The sequence below is a fragment of the Bombina bombina genome, chromosome 2 (assembly GCF_027579735.1).
Source record: "Bombina bombina isolate aBomBom1 chromosome 2, aBomBom1.pri, whole genome shotgun sequence".
Classification (NCBI taxonomy): Eukaryota; Metazoa; Chordata; class Amphibia; order Anura; family Bombinatoridae; genus Bombina; species Bombina bombina.
Window position 1 is genome coordinate 1355935015 of NC_069500.1, and position 20308 is coordinate 1355955322.

Sequence of the window (20308 nt, forward strand, 5' to 3'; positions counted from 1 at the left end):
ATTTAAAAACAAATAAACTTTCACATATATTTTGTTATGAAATTGCATTTGTTCTCTTGATATTCTTTGTTGAAGTCTAAATCTAGGCAGACTCAGGAGCAGCTTGCACATGTCTCTAGCATTCTATGGCAACGATGTTCACAACAAAGCATGACATTGTTGCAAACACTGTTGCACTAGAGTACTAAAGACTTATACACACTCTCAAGCCTATGAGCCTACCTAGATTTACTCTTCAATAAAGTATACAAAAGAACAAATCAGTATTGACAATAGTATACACACTTACACGGTGTATATAGGTTAATTTTAAATAAATTACTATAATTGTGAAATTACATATCAGACATTGGATTCATTACATACAGATGTCTAAGTTTTTAAATGACACTTAAAGGGACAGTCAAGTCCAAAAAAAAAACTTTCATGATTTAAATAGGGCATATGCTAATTTCTTACACCTTGAAGGCCAACTCTAATTTGAAAGCATTTTGACAGTTTTTCACCACTAGAGGACGTTAGTTCATGTGTTTCATATAGATAATATTGAGCTCACGCACGTGAAGCTCTTAGGAGTGAGCACTGATTGGCTAAAATGCAAGTCTGTCAAAAGAACTGAAATAAGGGGGCAGTTTGCAGAGTCATAGATACAAAGTAATTACAGAAGTTAAAAGTGTATTATTATAACTCTGTTGGTTATTCAAAACTGAGGATTGGGTAATAAAGGGATTATCTACCTTTTTAAACAACAAAAATTCTGGTGTTGACCGTCCCTTTAAAAAAACAAAACTGTGATAACTGCAGAATGTTCACAACCAACTGTCTCACACTTCACTATTTCTACTTCAATATCATATACATGGATAGATGTTGCTTTTGAGAGACAAGCATTGCCAGCAGGATAAGTATAGGCACATTCCAGTAATGACCCTGGTCTGCACAGGAACTTAACAAAGCGGTTGGGTGGCCTGCTAGCAATGCTTGCCTCACGAAAGCATCCTGCTGCAAAAAGTAATAGCTGCAGCTGTTCTATTACAGAAGGACCGGAGGATAAGCAATCCCAGTCTGTGCCACACATAACAGCGCTTGCGCTCCTCGCTTCAATTTCAAGCACACTCAGCAATACAGAGTTCTCCCTACCTGTGACCATTTGTACAGAAATGAGCCGGTCACACATTCAGCCTCACTGCACCCGGAACAGGCTCCTCAGCACGACCCTGCGCTGCTTTCTCAGGAGGCCCTCAGTCCGCTGCTCCTGCTGCCACGCCTCCCCTAAATGCTCTGGCGCCCAACAGGGGAGACACGCCCCGCAGTTTGAAAACCGCCACTTTAGTGGTTAGATATCTGAACTTGTTTAGCCATTTTAAGAGAAACATTAAACTGAAACATTTACTTTCAGGGATGTGACAGAGCAGATATAAATCAATTTAATATTTTTGCATGAAAATGGCAGATTAAAAGAGAAATAAAGGGGCAAAAAGAAAATGCTCTAATGTGTTAGATTATTTTATTATTGCACAAATGCTTGCACATAACTGTGTTTAATCCCTGCAAATAGTTAAAGACTGCTCCAGAGTTGCAATGGTACACTACTAGGAGCTAGCTGAACACATCTGGTGAGCCAATGACAAGAGTCATATGTGTGTAGCAGCCAATTAGCACCTAGCTCCCAGTAGTGTATTGCTGCTCCTGAGCCTACCTTGGTATGCTTTTCAACAAAGGGTACAAAGAAAACAAAGTACATTTGATACTATAAGTAAATTGAAAATTCTCTGAAAATTGCATGTTTTATTTGAACCATGAAAATGTCATTTTAACTCTTATGTCTCCTTTAGACAACTTTTGCGCAACAAAATTGTGCTTGTTCCGCCTACCTTGAAAGGCCAAAAAGCAAAGCCTGTAACCTGTGAATGCTGCAAATCAAATAGCTGATTTCGGCACTTTTCAGCATTCGGAAAACCTAATCCATTTAATAATAGACGTAAAATTAAAAGTCTATTAAAATGTGATGCTCTCTCTGAATCATCAAAATTTAATTTTGACTATCACATCTATTAAAAGCTGTTAAAATGTACTGTAAATGCCACATTCCTATGGCAGATTGCTCATTTCTCACTGGATGATATGGGCAACTCCCACAGCTGTATTGGACAGAAACTGGTTTTCTGGAGAGAAAAAAAATAAATCTTACATTATTTAAAATACCCTCTTTTACATACAAGCATTGAGCAACAAACAGAGACATTTACTTATCATATAATGTCATTAAAGGAAAATAATTTGCATTGTAATATATAATATTACAAAGTGCACTGTTATTGTGTATATAAAGAGCTCAGGACTTGAGAGCTGTGTGCCTTTAATTATAAATCTAATAATATACAGATTTACAAGTGCATTAAATGTCCTGTTAAAGGATTACTTTCTGTTATAATTTTTAAGATAAACAACTAACATATTAAAGTTAATAAACATTAATTAAAACCTACTGACCTATATTTTCTCCAAAACGAAGTTTCATAACGTTCTAAAAGTTATATATTTTATTCGCCGATGATGTCACGTTATCCTCCCCACTATTTTCAGCACTGAGTGTTCAAAATACTTAAACCAATAACTTTGTGTTTAAAGCGTCATTTTGAAACCTAGGTATTGTAAACGGATTGGTACAGAGCAAAGGATACCCATGGAGTGGGTTTGGAAAACAATTAAATTTGCAGACAAGATTTCTGATATACGGTAGAGATATGTTAATGAAATGCTATTGATAAAAAGCGTATTTGGGGTAGTTAGTTAGTAACAGGCATAGAAAATATTAACTTACAGTGGCCCTTTAAGTGTTTTCATGTTGTAAGCAGTTTAACCAGTAAATTATTTCAATTCTTATGGTTGTTTTGTCATTGTCATAAGGTATCTAATGTGTTTCTTTCTAGTCTTTGTGGAACAGATTGTTTTTCTGGAAGAATGTGCCAGAGAGACTTCCGCTGACATTAAATCAATTTCGTATCCTCAACCCACTTATAGTAAAGGAGACAGCCCTTGACATCCTGCAGTATCCTGAACCAAACACAAAATGGATAGGTTGGGAAAAGGTATTTTGTTGTTTGTTTTTTGTTTGTTAAATGATTTCTTTGCTGTGATGGCAAAATTGTGTAGTGTTTTAACTGAATAAAGCATGAAAAATAAAAACCCAATTAATTGGCCAGGCAAAGAAATTAAGCTTTGTCTAGGGGACCAGTACTTACACTCCAGCTCTTAGGTTATTGGTATCACAGGCTGGGGTGCCAGTTTGCACATCTTAAATTGACAAAATTAAATTACACTTTGGAATGTTTGGATTGTAATTTTTAACTCTACGAGATGCTTTAATGCTTTTTGCAGGATGTAGAACATTGGCCCTTCAGCAATCACATTTTACATAATTATTGTTTGATCAGTGTTATGATAGCTCAGTTATATTTGTCCCTAGTTGGCTACAGGAAATTATTTAACATAAACATACCCACAAGGCTTTTTAAGGAATATTTACATGAACTACAAAACAATTCAAATTTTGCCTATACAATGCTCTCTATCTAATATTTCTGTCCATCTTATCTTTCTGTCTAATATATATAATATATCGATCTCTCTTTCAAATCTAATTCATCTATCTAATTTGTCTATCTATCTAAATGACCCTATAACTTTTTTTCACTAAATTAAACACTTATTTCATAGTCAAACTGAAAGTTTCAGTACTGAAGAGAGGAGTTAGAATGGGGCATAGGCAGACCCTGACAGTACGTTTGAGGCTGTATTAGAAAGTAGACGTAAATATTGCCACAATCACTGTAAGTAAGGCAGCTCTCATTCCACAAGATTAAAAAAAAAACAGAATTGGGTCTGCAGGACACTTACACTTCTTTTGGCAATCTAAGATTCATAAGACTGCCTACTCCCCTAACCTTAGAGCAGGCTCACCTAAAGCATCTTAGAAAATATGGGACGGTGCCTTTTGCCTTACACTGCCTTGTCCAAATCCAAACAAGTCTAGAAACACAGTTATGCATCAAAGTTAGCATGAAGGTGCAGCCCCCATTACAGATGAATTTCTGGTAAGAGCAGATTGATTCTTTTTCCAGATCCTTCTGTCTCAAGTTCTGCAAGATCCTTTGAAGGCCACAGGCTTTCTGTATTGTATAAACAACAAATTAATCTCTCCTGTCTGTTCTATCCCAACCTTTTTGCAGTATCAAAAAATGAAGGTACCCTTTGGCCTACTTTGGATCTGAAAATTCTAAACAAGTTTCTAAAAGTGCCAACTTGCAAAATAGAGATTAGTCTTACTATACTTTCTTTAGTGCAGAAGGGTCCATTTATGTCTACTATTGAATTAAAAGATGCCTATTTACATATCCCTATTCACAGGGTTCATGTCAGGTGCCTGAGGAACTATCAAATTGTGCTGCTCCCTTTTGGTCTGGCAACAGCGCCCAGAGTTTTTACAAAGGTTCTATGAGCATTGCTGTCTGTGGTGCAAGCTCAGGGAATCTCTACCTAGAATACATTCTAGTGCAGGTGCTCTCTCTTCAGCTGGCAATGAAACACACAAGCTGTGCTGGCAATGAAACACACACAAACTGTTCTTCAGATGCTTCAAAGTCACGTTTGTAAAATCAACCTACCAAAGAGCTCCTTGACTCCTCAGTGACTTTCTTAAACAGAACAGAGCAGACCTTAACTGTAACATGCCTGTATTCAACGCCAGCTTAATATTCTTCCTTCTGTTGCTCAATGTATGGAAGTTGTAGAACTTACTGCCTCAGATGCTGTTCAATGTGCCAGATTTCATCTGCGGCCTCTCCAATTAAGGATGACACAGCAGTGAAACAGAGGATTATGAGGATCTGTCTTAGAAGATACTGTTGGACAACAACACATAGTGGCAGACTCGCCAATCCTTTTGTTCAGGGTGCCTCTTTTGTTCAGACCAGCGTAGGTTGTGATCACTACCTGCCATCCTAAAGGGTTGGCTGTGATCTGGGGTCTCAGAGAGCGTAGGAAGTCTAGTCTCCTCGGATGGCAAGTTTACCATTAAACATTTTGGAACTCCAGGAACCTTAAGCATAGTGGCTTACATCAATAATTAGGGCATAACTCTCAGTTACTAGTGATGAAAGCATTGTTGCACATTTTCAAGTGGGCAGCACATCATCAATACATAATGTCATCTTGAGAGTGAACAGTTGGAAGGCAGATTTTGCCAGTAACTTTACCTGGAGGAATGATCTTTAAACCAGGGTGTGCCTCTTGCTTGACTCACAATCTGACCCGACATTGTGCCAGGTCACAGGATCCTCAGGGGGATTTAAAAGATGCACTAGTGGCTCCCTGATCCTTTTAGCTGTTTTACATCTTTTCTCCATTTGTGTTGCTATTCATGGTGATAGACAGAATCAAACTAAAACAAGCTTCAGTTATTGTGATTGCTCCAGCTTGGCCTTGTAGCATTGGTATGCAGATTTGATTTAAATTACCTTGTGCCCAGGCCCGGCCTTAGGGTATGGCTACCGAGGCGGCCGCCTTGGGCTCCGCGATCAGGGGGCCCCCGCCGCACTGGTGCCAACTGTATTTGTTTAATGCCTTTTTTTTTGGCTCCCTCTATTTTAAAAAAAAAAAAATTGCAGCATTTGTTTTGCCCAGGACCTTTAGGAGGCAGTTACACATGCAATGATCTGATTGATTGGAGGATTATACTATAATTTGACAATCAATCAGCTCCTTGCATGTTGCCTGAATAAGAGAGAGGGTGGTGAGTTCTCATTGTGAAGGGGCGGGTGTAAGAGCAGTGGAAAGCAGAGCGCGCACATGTGGTGTAGTCAAGCCCGGATTGAACATCTGGCATCAGTTCTAAGAAGTCTATGAGCACTGTGCAGAGGACAGTCACAGTGAAAGAGAAACACCTATATTACAAGTTTTGCATTTGTGTTTTAACGCTGAAAAAATGGCCATTTCAGCGTTAAAACAGCACCGCGGCCAATACAAGTCTTGCCGGTATAGCTGTACCGCAAGCCTTTTAGCCTGTACCGCAACGTCAGTCCCACACACGTAAAAACGTATGTGTTTTCATGGGACTTCCATAGCGGCCATTACAAGTTTTGCGGTCAGGCTAAAAAGCTTGCGTTCCAGCCTATACCGGCAAGATCCGTTCTGCAATCTAAAAGCAGTAGTTATGAGTTTTACGCTACAAAACTGTTACATAACACTCATAACTAAACTGCTACAAAGTGCACTAAACACCTATCAACCTCTAAACCGAGGCCCTCCCGACATTGCGCCACTAAAAATAATTATTCACCCCTAAACCGCCGCCTCCTGCATCGCAAACGCTATTTAAATATTATTAACCCCTAATCTGCCTTCCGCCCACATCGCCCCCTCTGTACTAAAGTTATTAAGCCCTACACCGCCGCCACTATAATAAACCTTTTAACCCCTAAACCGCAAGCCCCCCACAACGAAATATATTAAAATAAACTATTAACCCCTAAACTGAAAGCACCCCCACGTCGCAATAAATTAAATTAAACTAGTAACCCCCTAACTTTATATTAAAATTACAATTCCCCTACCTTAAATTAAATTAAAACTTACCTGTCAAATTAAAAGAACTACGTTTAAACTAACAATTAAACTAATACAGGTAGCCCTCAGTTTACGCCGGGGTTAAGTTCCAGAAGGAATGTTTGTAAATCGAAACCGTTGTAAATTGAAACCCAGTTTATAATGTAAGTCAAAGGGAAGTGAGGGAGTTACGTTCCAGGCCCCTCTCAAAATTAACATAAGTAACACCTAATACATTATTTTTAAAGCTTTGAAATGAAGACTTTAAATGCTAAACAGCATTATAAACCTAATTAAATAATTACACAACAGACTGTATCATCAAACTAAGTTTAATGAACAAAAACATTTTTTTACTTGCATTTTTCTGCAAACAGTTCTCTGCATTGTTAGCATGTTAGATAATATTGGGTCTGCACCTATTCTATGCATTTCAATCTGGAGTGATTAATAGGCAGTTAGGCATCCTCACCTCAAGCAGCTGGGCAGGAAGATAATAGGGAAATGGCTGCTAGATCTTATTGCTCGATAGCTAAGGTCTGTTCTGTGTACACAGATTAATTTAAGTCTGCTAAGCTTGCATAACTTTGCTGCAACACAAGCGGACAGCTCCGCCTACTGGCTATTTTTAATTAGTGCACTGCTTTTCAATAGCAGTCACATGACTGGAAAAAAAAGGTTGTTATTCTGAAACGGCGCAAATTGAACCGGCGTAAACCGAGGGCCACCTGTATAATTATTAAACTAAAATTAAACTAACTACCAATTAAATAAAACTAAACTACACATAAAATCCTAACACTACTCTAAAAATTACAAAGTATCTAATTACAAAAAATAAAAAAGACTAAATTACAAAAAATAACAAACACTAAATTACGAAAAATAACAAACGAAATTATTAAAAATAAAAAAGAATTACACCTAATTTAATAGCCCTATAAAAATATAAAAGACCACCCAAAATAAAAAACTAACCTACAATAAACTACCAATAGCCCTTAAAAGGTCCAAAGATATCAGCTCTTTTCCCTGAAAAAAAATACAAAGACCCCCCCAACAGTAAAACCCACCACCCAACCAACCCCCAAAATAAAAAACCTAATTCTAAAAAAACCTAATCTACCCATTGCCCTGAAAAGGGCATTTGTATAGGCATTGCCCTTAAAAGGTAATTTAACTCTTTCGCTGCTCAAACCCTAATCTAAAAAAAAAAACACCCAAAAAACCCTTAAAAAAAACACTATCTCATCCAATAGAATGAGAGCTGCTTAAATCCTATTGGCTGATTTCAACAGCCAATAGGATTTTAGCAGCTCTAATTCCTATTGGCTGATTCAAATTTTTCACCGTATGAAGAGGATGCTCCGTGCCGGATGTCTTCAGGATGGACCTGCTCCGCGCCGCTGGGATCAAGATAGAAGATGCCGCTTGGATGAAGATAGAAGAGGCCGTCTGGATGAAGACTTCTTGCCGCCTGGATGAGGACTTTGCCGTCTGGATAAAGATCGTTCAAGAGGGACTTCAAAAACTGTAAGTGGATTTTTTAGATTAGGATTTGGGCCGCAAAAGAGCTTAATGCCCTTTTAAGGGCAATGCCCATACAAATGCCCTTTTCAGGGCAATGGGTAGATTAGATTTTTTAGATAGTTTTTTTTATTTTGGGGAGGTGGGGGTTTGTAATGTTAGTGGGTCTTTGTAAAAAAAAAATCAGGTAAAAGAACTGTTTTACTTAGGGCAATGCCCTACAAAAGGCCCTTTTAAGGGCTATTGGTAGTTTATTCTAGATTTGGTTTTTTATTTTGGGGTGTTTTTTTAAAAAAAATGGGTATTAGAATAGGAATAATTTATATTATTTTTGATAATTTGTTTGTTATTTTGTGTAATGTATTTTTTCCGTTTTGGGGTGGGTTTTTATTTTTAGATTAGGGCTTGGGCAGCAAAAGAGAAATGCCCTTTTAAGGGCAATGCCCATACAAATTCCCTTTTCAGGGCAATGGGTAGATTAGGTTTTATTTTATTTTTATTTTGTGGGTTTGTGGTGTGGGGGTTTGTATACTGTTAGGGGGTGTTTGTTTTTTAGCAAAAGAGCTGTTAACTTTAGGGCAATACCCTACAAAAAATGTTAGTGTTTTTTTATTTTTTGTAATGTTACGTTTTATTTCACAGGTAAGTTTGTATTTATTTTAGCTAGGTAGTTAATAAATAGTTAATAACTATTTACTAACTATTCTACCTAGTTAAAATAAATACAAACTTACCTGTGAAATAAAAATAAATCCTAAGCTAGCTACAATAGAACTATTAGTTATATTGTAGCTAGCTTAGGTTTTATTTTACAGGTAAGTATTTATTTAGTTTTAAATTGGTATTATTTAGTTAATAATTGTAACTTTAGTTTAGCTCTATTTAATTATGTTAAAGTTAGGGGGTGTTAGGTTAAGGGTTACGTTAGGGTTAGGTTTAGGGGTTAATATAGTTTAATTTAGTGTTTTGCGATGTGGGGGGTGCGGTTTAGGGGTTAATAGGTTTATTTAGTGGTAGTGATGTGGGAGGCCAGAGGTTTAGGGGCTAATACCTTTATTTAGTGGCAGCGATGTCGGGGAGCGGCGGAATAGGGGTTAATAACTTTATTTAGGTGGCAGCGATATCGGGAGCGTAAGATTAGGGGTTAATAACTGTAGGTAGGTGTTGGCGATGTCGGCGGCAGCAGATTATGGGTGTTTAGACGTGGGGTTTATGTTAAGGTGTTAGGTTTAAACATAACTTTTATTTTCCTCATAGACATCAATGGGGCTGCGTTACGGAGCTTTTCATCCCGCGATCGCAGGTGTTGGTTGTTTTTTTTTAGCCCGCTCTTCCAATTGATGTCTATGGGGAAAGCGTGCACGAGCACGTCAAAACAGTGCTTGTATTTTGTGCGGTATGGAGCTTAAAAGCACCATATTGCACGTACAAGCCGGCTGTTTGAAAACTTGTAATGGTTGCACTATAGAGGGTTAAATAACGCAACTTTTGTAGCGTTCGTTAATTTCCCTATAGCGTGCATAACTCGTAATCTAGCTGAAAGTAAGTTAGAAACTTTTCAAGGAAAGTAAAACCAAAACTGTTAATACACTTATCAATGTAACATGAATAGCTGCCACCAAGAGACTTAAGGGGTTAAACTCTCTGGACGGTGCAACTATGCTTTATTACTCATCTTCTGCTTGCTGCCTGTCATAAATCATTTTGTGGACCTGCGATATCTGTTACAATCTCTGTGTTAAGCTGTATCTGTCTCTCCCTCCCTATTCACTCCGGAAGAGCTGAAAACGCAAGGTCAAATTTTTGTGGGAGGGCAGCCTTGTGTGTGTGTAATAAATTGAATTGACACTTTTTAATAACTGTTTTTTTACTATTTATTTTTGAGAAAATTACTAAGTACTTATCTGAAGGGTGTTATAATTTTTAAATTCCTTTTGTCAGTTAGTACAATATTTCTGATGCAAAAAAGAGGGGGGTAGGCTGAGGGGGGCTGCTCTGCCTTAAAATAGTGTCAGAGAATTCCCAATCCCAGAGATGATTTTGAATTTATATAAAAGAAAATCCAGTCAGATAGGACAGTCCTATTTCCTAAGAAAGACATTAATTTCCCAGAAAAACTGTTTAATATGTAATGTATTTTTTTCCCCTCAGGGGAATTAATTACTTTCTTAGGAAATAGGACTGGATAGGGGGCTGTATGTGACGTGAGGGAGTCAGGAGGACAGGAGGGGGCTGTGTGTAAGGGAGATGTGAGTGAGGGAGATGGGGTTCTGAGAGTGAGGAGGGGGCTGTTTGTGAGGGAGAGGGGGCATAGAGAGTGAGGAGGGGCTGTGTATGAGGAAGAGGGGGGCTGAGAGGTTGAGGAGGGGGCTGTGTGTGAGGAAGAGGGGGGATGAGAGGGTGAGGAGGGGGCTGTGTGTGAGGGATAGGGGGCATAGAGAATGAGGAGGGGGCTGTGTGTGAGGAAGAGGGGGACTGAGAGTGAGGAGGGGGCTGTGTGTGAGGGAGAGGGGGGCTGAGAGTGAGGAGGCGGCTGTGTGTGAGAGAGGGGGCTGTGTGTGAGGAAGAGGGGGGCTGAGAGTGAGGGAGGTGGGGTCTGAGAGTGAGGAGGGATGTGTGTGTGTGAGGGAGAGGGGGCATATAGAGTGAGGAGGGGGCTGTGTGTGAGGAAGAGGGGGGCTGAGAGGGTGAGGAGGGGGCTGTGTGTGATGAAGAGGGGGGCTGAGAGGATGAGGAGGGGGCTGTGTGTGAGAAAGAGGGTGGCTGAGAGGGTGAGGAAGAGGGGGGCTGAGAGGGTGAGGAGGGGGCTGTGTGTGAGGAAGAGTGAAGCTGAGAGGGTGAGGAGGGGGCTGTGTGTGAGGAAGAGTGAAGCTGAGAGGGTGAGGAGGGGGCTGTGTGTGAGGGAGAGGTGCGCTGTGAGGTTGAGAATGGGATTGTGGAAGGCATTATGCAGCGTGACCTAAGAGCACAATTCTTGATATATTGCGCAAAATGTATTTTTATCAAGCTGTGAATAAAAAAAAAAAGGAATAAAGAAAAAAACAGTTTTACACAATTTGCTTGCACAAACTGTGATGCTTTATAAGGATGGTGCATAATTTGAGGTAAATTTACTTTTTCCTCTATCCGTATCTTAAACAATTGCATCAGCAGGAAGACTCCAATTAATTAGTCCAATATTTATTGTTTTTTTGCCCCAATGTCTTGTTCCTGTATTGATAATGCATTTTGGTTTCTTACAGGTGAAACTCGAAAAATTAGAATATCGTTCAAAAGTTCATTTATTTTACAAATGCAACTTAAAAGGTGACGCTAATATATGAGATAGACTCATTACATGCAAAGCAAGATAGTTCAAGCCGTGATTTGTCATAATTTTGATGATTATGGCTTACAGCTCATGAAAACTCCAAATCCACAATCTCAGAAAATTAGAATATTGTGAAAAGGTGCAATTTTCTAGCCTCAAAGTGTCCCACTCTAATCAGCTAATTAAGCCATAACACCTGCAAAGGGTTCCTGAGCCTTTAAATAGTCTCTCAGTCTGGTTCAGTAGGAATCACAATCATGGGAAAGACTGCTGACCTGACAGTTGTGCAGAAAACCATCATTGTCCCCCTCCATAAGGAGGGAAAGCCTCAAAAGGTAATGTCCCAAAGTGCTGTATCAAAGCACATTAATAGAAAGTTATGTGGAAGGGAAAAGTGTGGAAGAAAAAGGTGCACGAGCAGCAGGGATGACCGCAGCCTGGAGAGGATTGTCAGGAAAAGGCCATTCAAAAGTGTTGGGGACTTTCATAAGGAGTGGACTGAGGCTGGAGTCAGTGCATCAAGAGCCACCACACTCAGACGGATCCTGGACATGAGCTTCAAATGTCTTATTCCTCTTGTCAAGCCACTTCTGAACAACAAACAACGTCAGAAGCGTCTTACCTGGGCTAAAGAAAAACAGACCTGGTCTGTTGCTCAGTGGTCCAAAGTCCTCTTTTCTGATGAGAGCAAATTTTGCATCTCATTTGGAAACCAAGGACCCAGAGTATGGAGGAAGAATGGAGAGGCACACACTGCAAGATGCTTGAAGTCCAGTGTGAAGTTTCCACAGTCTGTGTTGATTTGGGCAGCCATGTCATCTGCCGGTGTTGATCCACTGTGCTTCATTAAGTCCAGGATCAACGCAGCCGTCTACCAGGAGATTTTGGAGCACTTCATGCTTCCTTCCGCAGACGAGCTCTATGGGGATGCTGACAATTTTCCAGCAGGACTTGGCACCTGCCCACACTGCCAAAAGCACCAAAACCTGGTTCAATGACCATGAGATTACTGTGCTTGATTGGCCAGCAAACTCGCCTGACCTGAACCCCATAGAGAATCTATGGGGCATTGCCAAGAGAAAGATGAGAGACATGAGACCGAACAATGCAGAAGAGCTGAAGGCCGCTATTGAAGCATCCTGGTCTTCCATAACACCTCAGCAGTGCCACAGGCTGATAGCTTCCATGCCACGCCGCATTGAGGCAGTAATTGCTGCAAAACGAGCCCAAACCAAGTACTGAGTACATAATAACTATAATAATAATAATAACTAGTATTTATATAGCTCCTTTCTCCCAGAGGGACTCAAAGCGCTTTTTCAGCGCTCGCTCTCGGAATTCATCCAAATCTATGCATGCTTATACTTTTCAGAGGTCCGATATTGTTCTATGTACAATCCTTGTTTTATTGATTGCATGTAATATTCTAATTTTCTGAGATTGTGGATTTGGGGTTGTCATGAGCTGTAAGCCATAATCATCACAATTATGACAAATCACGGCTTGAACTATCTTGATTTGCATGTAATGAGTCTATCTCATATATTAGTTTCACCTTTTAAGTTGCATTAGTGAAATAAATTAACTTTTGTACAATATTCTAATTTTTTGAGTTTCACCTGTATATATAATAGAACTTTAACATTTTCCAAAAATACCTGGATCCTAGATTTATGGCCTCCTGCTCCTTCATTTTGACTGTCAGGTAGTCTTCAAACCATTATCTCTATCTATTTTATTGTCCAAGTGTAGTCCCTTCTGCTTATTAAGGTTCCATTAAAATGTAACATCAAACTGAAGTTTGTCATGTAACCTAAGTATTAAAAGGCTTAGAAGTGTATTTAATATGCTTTTAATTGTATAAGCTTTATTTGTATCTTTACATCTTTTTGACAAATAATTGTCATGGCCTCTCTAACAAAGTATGTATGACTGACTGACTATTTGGGTTGCAACTTGAGGTTTGCGTCACTGTAATGTCCTTGTTAGCATCATAAAAAGAAAAACTAAGGCCCAGTTCAACTCAACTGTCCCTTATTGTGAGCATAATTCTTAATTATATACAGAAATATTGGTGTCCCAATAGCACAAACGGTATATTGCAATATATACAATGTTATAGTGCTCTACATTTGTGGATTTCAATTTTTTTTAAATAAAATGTTGTGAATTACCTTAAAGGAACATTATACACTAGATTTTTCTTTGCATAAATGTTTAGTAGATGATCCATTTAAATAGCCCATCTGGGTTTGTTTTTGTAACAATGTATAGTTTTGCTTTTTTTTCAATAATATTGTGCTGATTTTCAGACTCCTAACCAAGCCCCAATGTTTTAGATGTATACTGATGTCTACAGACTCCTGGTTGTGTAATGGGTCTTTTCATATGCAGGAGAGGGGGGGGGTCTACTTGTTCCTGCTTTCCCAACCCCTTTCATTTTACACCCAGTTGTTTGATTCTGCTTTTTATCATATCCACGTTCTTTCCAGATCTACGTATTCTGATATAATTAAAAATATATATATATTTACTTATTGTGGCTTGCTAATTTTAAGGGAGACGTCCCTGAAGTTTTATATTGGCATAAATGCAGTGTGTATGATTTAATTAGTATAATTAAAGTGTAAACATTTTTTACTTTTTACATACTGTGCATCTCCCCTTATTTATATCTGTGCTTGATGAGCGCTGCTTCTTCTGCTTTCTGTATTTATATGTGTTTTCCAGAGGGGCTTAACTGAGTAGCAGCATGATTTTCTGTCTCCTTAGGCGCTCCTATCCTTCTTAATCACATTAACCCTTTCACTGGGTGTCCCAGCCTAGCCTCATCAACAGTGCTAACTGGGAGCTTTTAAGTAAGTTTTTAAAACGCTTTATACTGGATTTTTATATCAGTATCCGTGCATATTCTTCTTTATAGTAGTGTCTATTACATGCATTTATATGAAAATTAGTGTATACTGTCACTTTAAATTGTTTTTCTCCTGTTTTTCATTTTTGAAACAGTGGGGGCGGGGTTTCAGATAGAATGGGTGGAGTTGTGGTGGGAATGGGGCAGGGTTGTGGGTGGGGATGGGGCTGGGGAGACAGGGGGCCCCATTTTGTCATCCTGCCTCGGGCCCCGCGATGGCTAGGACTGGCCCTGCTTGTCTCTGCCTTGGTGGCTTCCTTTCAGAAAGGGTCTTCTTTTTTCAAAGGCCTTTCTTTCATCATGATCTCAATCGAACTAGTGCTGTACCAACGAGGTTTGTCTGACTGATAAGGTAATTGATGCCATGATTCAAGCTAGAAAGCCTGTCACCAAGAGTAAATATTACAAGGTCTGGATAATGTTTTTTTATCCTAGTGTTCCATTAGAATTAATTTCAGTTCTAGACTTTCTACAATATGGTCTGAGAAAGGCTTATCGGCTAGTTCTCTTAAAGATAAGATTTCAGCCTTATCCTTCTGGTATCAGAAGAAAATTTCCAGGATTTTAATCCAGACCTTTGTTCAGGCCTTTATCAGGATGACTGTTTTTTGGACCAGTTACTCCTCCATGGAATTTTAATATAGTTTTGAGTGTCCTTCAAGCCCCTTCAATTAAACCCATGCATGGTATAGACCTGCGTTTCCAATCTCCAGTCCTCTGGACCTTTAACAGGCCAGATATTCATTATTTCTTTACTAGAGCACAGGTGAAATAATCAACTGATGGGTGAGCTGATTATTTCACCTGAGCTCTAGTTATTATATAATGAATATCTGGTCTGTTAAGAGTCCTGGGGACTGGGTTTGGGAAACACTGGTTTAGACCTTCATCTGTTACCCTGTAAGGTTCTCTTTCTGTTTGTTCAGCCAGGGGAGTTTGTGAGCGTTCAACTCTATCTTGTTCATCAGGATAAAGATGTTCTTTGAATTAGCTATTATTTTCTTTCTAAAGTAGTGTCTATTGATACTATCAACCAAGAAATTGTGGTTCCTGCTATTCTAAGGAGCGACTTCTTCACAACCTGGATGTTGTAAGAGAATTTAAATTCTATGTTGAAGCCACAAAGGATTTCAGCTTTCTTCTTTTTTGTTCATTCATTTTTCTGGAACTTGTATGGGTCAGAAAGCTACGGCAGTTACCCTGGCCGTTTTGGCTTAAGGCCATGATTCGTAAATGATATCTGGTTGCAGGAAAGACTCACCCTGAGTGCATTACTCATTCCTCTAGAGCAGTGATTTTCAACCTTTTTTTGCCGTGGCACACTTTTTTACATTAAAAAATCCTGCAGCACACCACCATCCCAAAATTTTACAAAATCACACATTGTAGCCTAATACAGTATATATATATATATATATATATATATATATATATATATATATATATATATATACATAACAAAGACAGTTAGGGTAAATAAGGTAAAGGACACTTATCTTGGGAGGCCGATCGCCGTCGTCCACACAGCGTAGAGCTAGCTTGCTGGTTCGAAGTTCCTGCACTCAGCGTGGAGGATATCGGGTTAGTGAGCTGCTATAAGTAAACTTCAAACAGAGGCTGGACTCCCAAAGAACTTATGGTTAGAACTCATTAAATATGAGTAAACATTTGACACAGCACTTGCTGACTGGTATAGACACTATGCACAAAGCACTTCAGTTAAAAAATCACATAGAAAATTTATTGAATAAATGTTAAAATGTTCATACAGGAACTGTGCAAACACAGACACTCACGGCAAGTTGAAAGACAGGGGAGCAAGTGACGTCAACTGACGCGTTTCACGCCGGTTGGCGCTCTCTCAAAGATAGTTTGGGAAGTGACCATACAGGGATTAAATAGCCGTTACTAACTGCGATCACGCCCACAAACCAGTTGACGTGGTATTGTTGTTATAACGAGTAAGGATATGTTCGAGCCAGGTAATGACAGCTCACAGGTCACAATGTTTGTAGCGGTCAGACAAAGTGTGAGGCATATTCAAATAGAACATTGTCCACACTCGGCAACTTCAATACTATACACAAACAGAAAAACGAGACATATACAGCCAGTTATACTCAGTGTGTACACTTAAGAAACACCGCTAGTGATGAAAAAGTACAAAAGCCTTAGATAAATACAAAAACATTTGATAGAAACAAAAACTGGTACAACTTAGCCATTATTAAAAATGGATACATAGTAATATTAAAGGAAGGATTCAACAGTCAAAGAGGGAAGAAACTGTAACATTTATGTAATAAGACACAGAAACATAAAATAAAAAGGGCAATGAAAAAATAAGTAAAAAAGCACAGTTTGTTCATGTGAGGAGAGATATGTTTACACGTTACCATACTCAGACAAGTCAAATAATGATAAATACATTTTGTTGGCTAGCAAAAAGCTCCAAGGCAAACAGGGTCATAATCTGACTATAGATTTAAAATCGTCATTTAGTGGATTCAGTCACTTTCAAAACCACAGAGATTCATATTCCCTGTTGTATATTTGCATATTACTTAAATACTTTTATTTCGGTGTATGCTTGTTAATTCATCTATACTCTTTAAGTTAATATTTACAAAATCCTATCTTGTGTGGGTAAGACTCAAAACCTATATCATAATGAGTCTGATTTACAGACTATTTCTTTCACAATAGTTATGTGTCAACCTGTCAAAAATAGTATATAGCATAAGGTGATGATCTAGAGTGTCCATTAGTTTTTTCTCTATCTGAAACATTTATGGATCATTTATCATTGAGCCCAACCAGACTACGCCTCAACAAGCTATATACCCTGATATAAATCTAAATCCCACATTAGGTTAATACCTTTAGGTTCTTTCATTTCTAGCCTAAAAATCTATTGTACTTCGACATCAAGCAATTTTTTATATCTGTTTCCTCCTCTCTTATTTGCAGGAATATAGTCAATGGCTTGGAACTTTAGGGCTTTTTTATTCTCTGGGTGCAAGTTAAAATGTTTGGCTATTGGGGTTTTTGGAGGATCCCTTTCAATTGATGTGAGATGCTCACGTATTCTGTCTTTTAAATTTCTACTAGTGGAGCCTGTGTACTGCTTTCCACAGACCTCACATGTAATTACATAATTAACATACTTAGAACAACAGTCTAATCTGTATTTTATGTTATGTACATTTTTATTAGATGTTGATGTAATTGTTTCTCCTGTTTTGCAGTGTGCGCACACATTGCAATGTCTGCCACACCGAAAAAATCCCTTTCTTGCCAACCATGTCTCTTTGGTTTTAGATTCAGAAATATAGACATAATTTATCAGACGGCTACCAATCGTGTATGCTTTTTTGGAGATGAACTTTATGCCCCTGTCCAAGATGACTTTGCAATCCTGGTCAAGGGTCAATATTTCAAGATTCCTATTTATTATATCTTTGATATTGCCAAACTGATTACTGTACTGGGTAATACATTTTACATCTTCTGCCAATATATGTTTGTTTTTTCTTTTTTTCTTATTCTTTTAGTTAGAGCTAGGGAATGTTTGTCATATTTATGTATAACATTCCCTAGATCTAACTAAAAGAATGGAACAAAGAGGCTATAAAAGAGAGACTTTACAGTCACTTAGACAGCAGGTTAGAGATATGAATAGAGATAAACTGCTAAAGAATAAGAAAAAAAGAAAAAAAAAAACATATATTGGCAGAAGATGTAAAATTTATTACCCAGTACAGTAATCAGTTTGGCAATATCAAAGATATAATAAATAGGAATCTTGAAATATTGACCCTTGACCAGGATTGCAAAGTCATCTTGGACAGGGGCATAAAGTTCATCTCCAAAAAAGCATACACGATTGGTAGCCGTCTGATAAATTATGTCTATAATTCTGAATCCAAAACCAAAGAGACATGGTTGGCAAGAAAGGGATTTTTTCGGTGTGGCAGACATTGCAATGTGTGCGCACACTGCAAAACAGGAGAAACAATTACATCAACATCTAATACATAACATAAAATACAGACTAGACTGTTGTTCTAAATATGTTATTTATGTAATTACATGTGAGGTCTGTGGAAAGCAGTACACAGGCTCCACTAGTAGAAATTTAAAAGACAGAATATGTGAGCATCTCACATCAATTGAAAGGGATCCTCCAAAAACCCCAATAGCCAAACATTTTAACTTGCACCCAGAGAATAAAAAAGCCCTAAAGTTCCAAGCCATTGACTATATTCCTGCAAATAAGAGAGGAGGAAACAGATATAAAAAATTGCTTGATGTCGAAGTACAATAGATTTTTAGGCTAGAAATGAAAGAACCTAAAGGTATTAACCTAATGTGGGATTTAGATTTATATCAGGGTATATAGCTTGTTGAGGCGTAGTCTGGTTGGGCTCAATGATAAATGATCCATAAATGTTTCAGATAGAGAAAAAACTAATGGACACTCTAGATCATCACCTTATGCTATATACTATTTTTGACAGGTTGACACATAACTATTGTGAAAGAAATAGTCTGTAAATCAGACTCATTATGATATAGGTTTTGAGTCTTACCCACACAAGATAGGATTTTGTAAATATTAACTTAAAGAGTATAGATGAATTAACAAGCATACACCGAAATAAAAGTATTTAAGTAATATGCAAATATACAACAGGGAATATGAATCTCTGTGGTTTTGAAAGGGACTGAATCCACTAAATGACGATTTTAAATCTATAGTCAGATTATGACCCTGTTTGCCTTGCAGCTTTTTGCTAGCCAACAAAATGTATATATCATTATTTGACTTGTCTGAGTATGGTAACGTGTAAACATATCTCTCCTCACATGAACAAACTGTGCTTTTTTACTTATTTTTTCATTGCCCTTTTTATTTTATGTTTCTGTGTCTTATTACATAAATGTTACAGTTTCTTCCCTCTTTGACTGTTGAATCCTTCCTTTAATATTACTATGTATCCATTTTTAATAATGGCTAAGTTGTACCAGTTTTTGTTTCTATCAAATGTTTTTGTATTTATCTAAGGCTTTTGTACTTTTTCATCACTAGCGGTGTTTCTTAAGTGTACACACTGAGTATAACTGGCTGTATATGTCTCGTTTTTCTGTTTGTGTATGGTATTGAAGTTGCAGAGTGTCGACAATGTTCTATTTGAATATGCCTCAGACTTTGTCTGACCGCTACAAACATTGTGACCTGTGAGCTGTCATTACCTGGCTCGAACATATCCTTATTCGTTATAACAACAATACCACGTCAACTGGTTTGTGGGAGTGATCGCAGTTAGTAACGGCTATTTAATCCCTGTATGGTCACTTCCCAAACTATCTTTGAGAAAGCGCCAACCGACGTGAAACGCGTCAGATGACGTCACTTGTTCCCCTGTCTTTCAACTTGCCGTGAGTGTCTGTGTTTCCACAGCTCCTGTATGAACATTTTAACATTTATTCAATACATTTTCTATGTGATTTTTTAACTGAAGTGCTTTGTGCATAGTGTCTATACCAGTCAGCAAGTGCTGTGTCAAATGTTTACTCATATTTAATGAGTTCTAACCATAAGTTCTTTGGGAGTCCAGCCTCTGTTTGAAGTTTATATATATATATATATATATATATATATATATATACATATACATATATATATATATATACACACACACATATACATACACACACACACTGTACTTTGCTGTCATGCCATCTCCTACAATCTATACACAACATATTGACATTCATTCACAAACAATCATAATGATTGTCTGTGAATGAATGTCAATATGTCATGGTTGTAAATGTTGCTTGATGAGCCTGTTACATACCTCCCAATATTTCAAAATTTGAAAGAGGGCCCATCCCCACTGGCTGGAACTGTTCTGGAGGAGGAGCAAAGCTGCGCCAGCATGCAT

The 20308-nt window shown here is 38.1% G+C and overlaps 1 protein-coding gene across 2 annotated transcripts in view; it reads left to right on the forward strand.

The window, feature by feature from the left end:
* Nucleotides 1-20308, forward strand: part of ST3GAL5 (ST3 beta-galactoside alpha-2,3-sialyltransferase 5) — a 260294-nt gene that overhangs the window by 231974 nt on the left and 8012 nt on the right. For both annotated transcript variants that reach the window (XM_053704269.1, XM_053704270.1), the window contains exon 6: nucleotides 2934-3092. In XM_053704269.1, the coding sequence (XP_053560244.1) occupies nucleotides 2934-3092 (159 nt within the window). The remainder of the gene's footprint in view (nucleotides 1-2933; nucleotides 3093-20308) is intronic.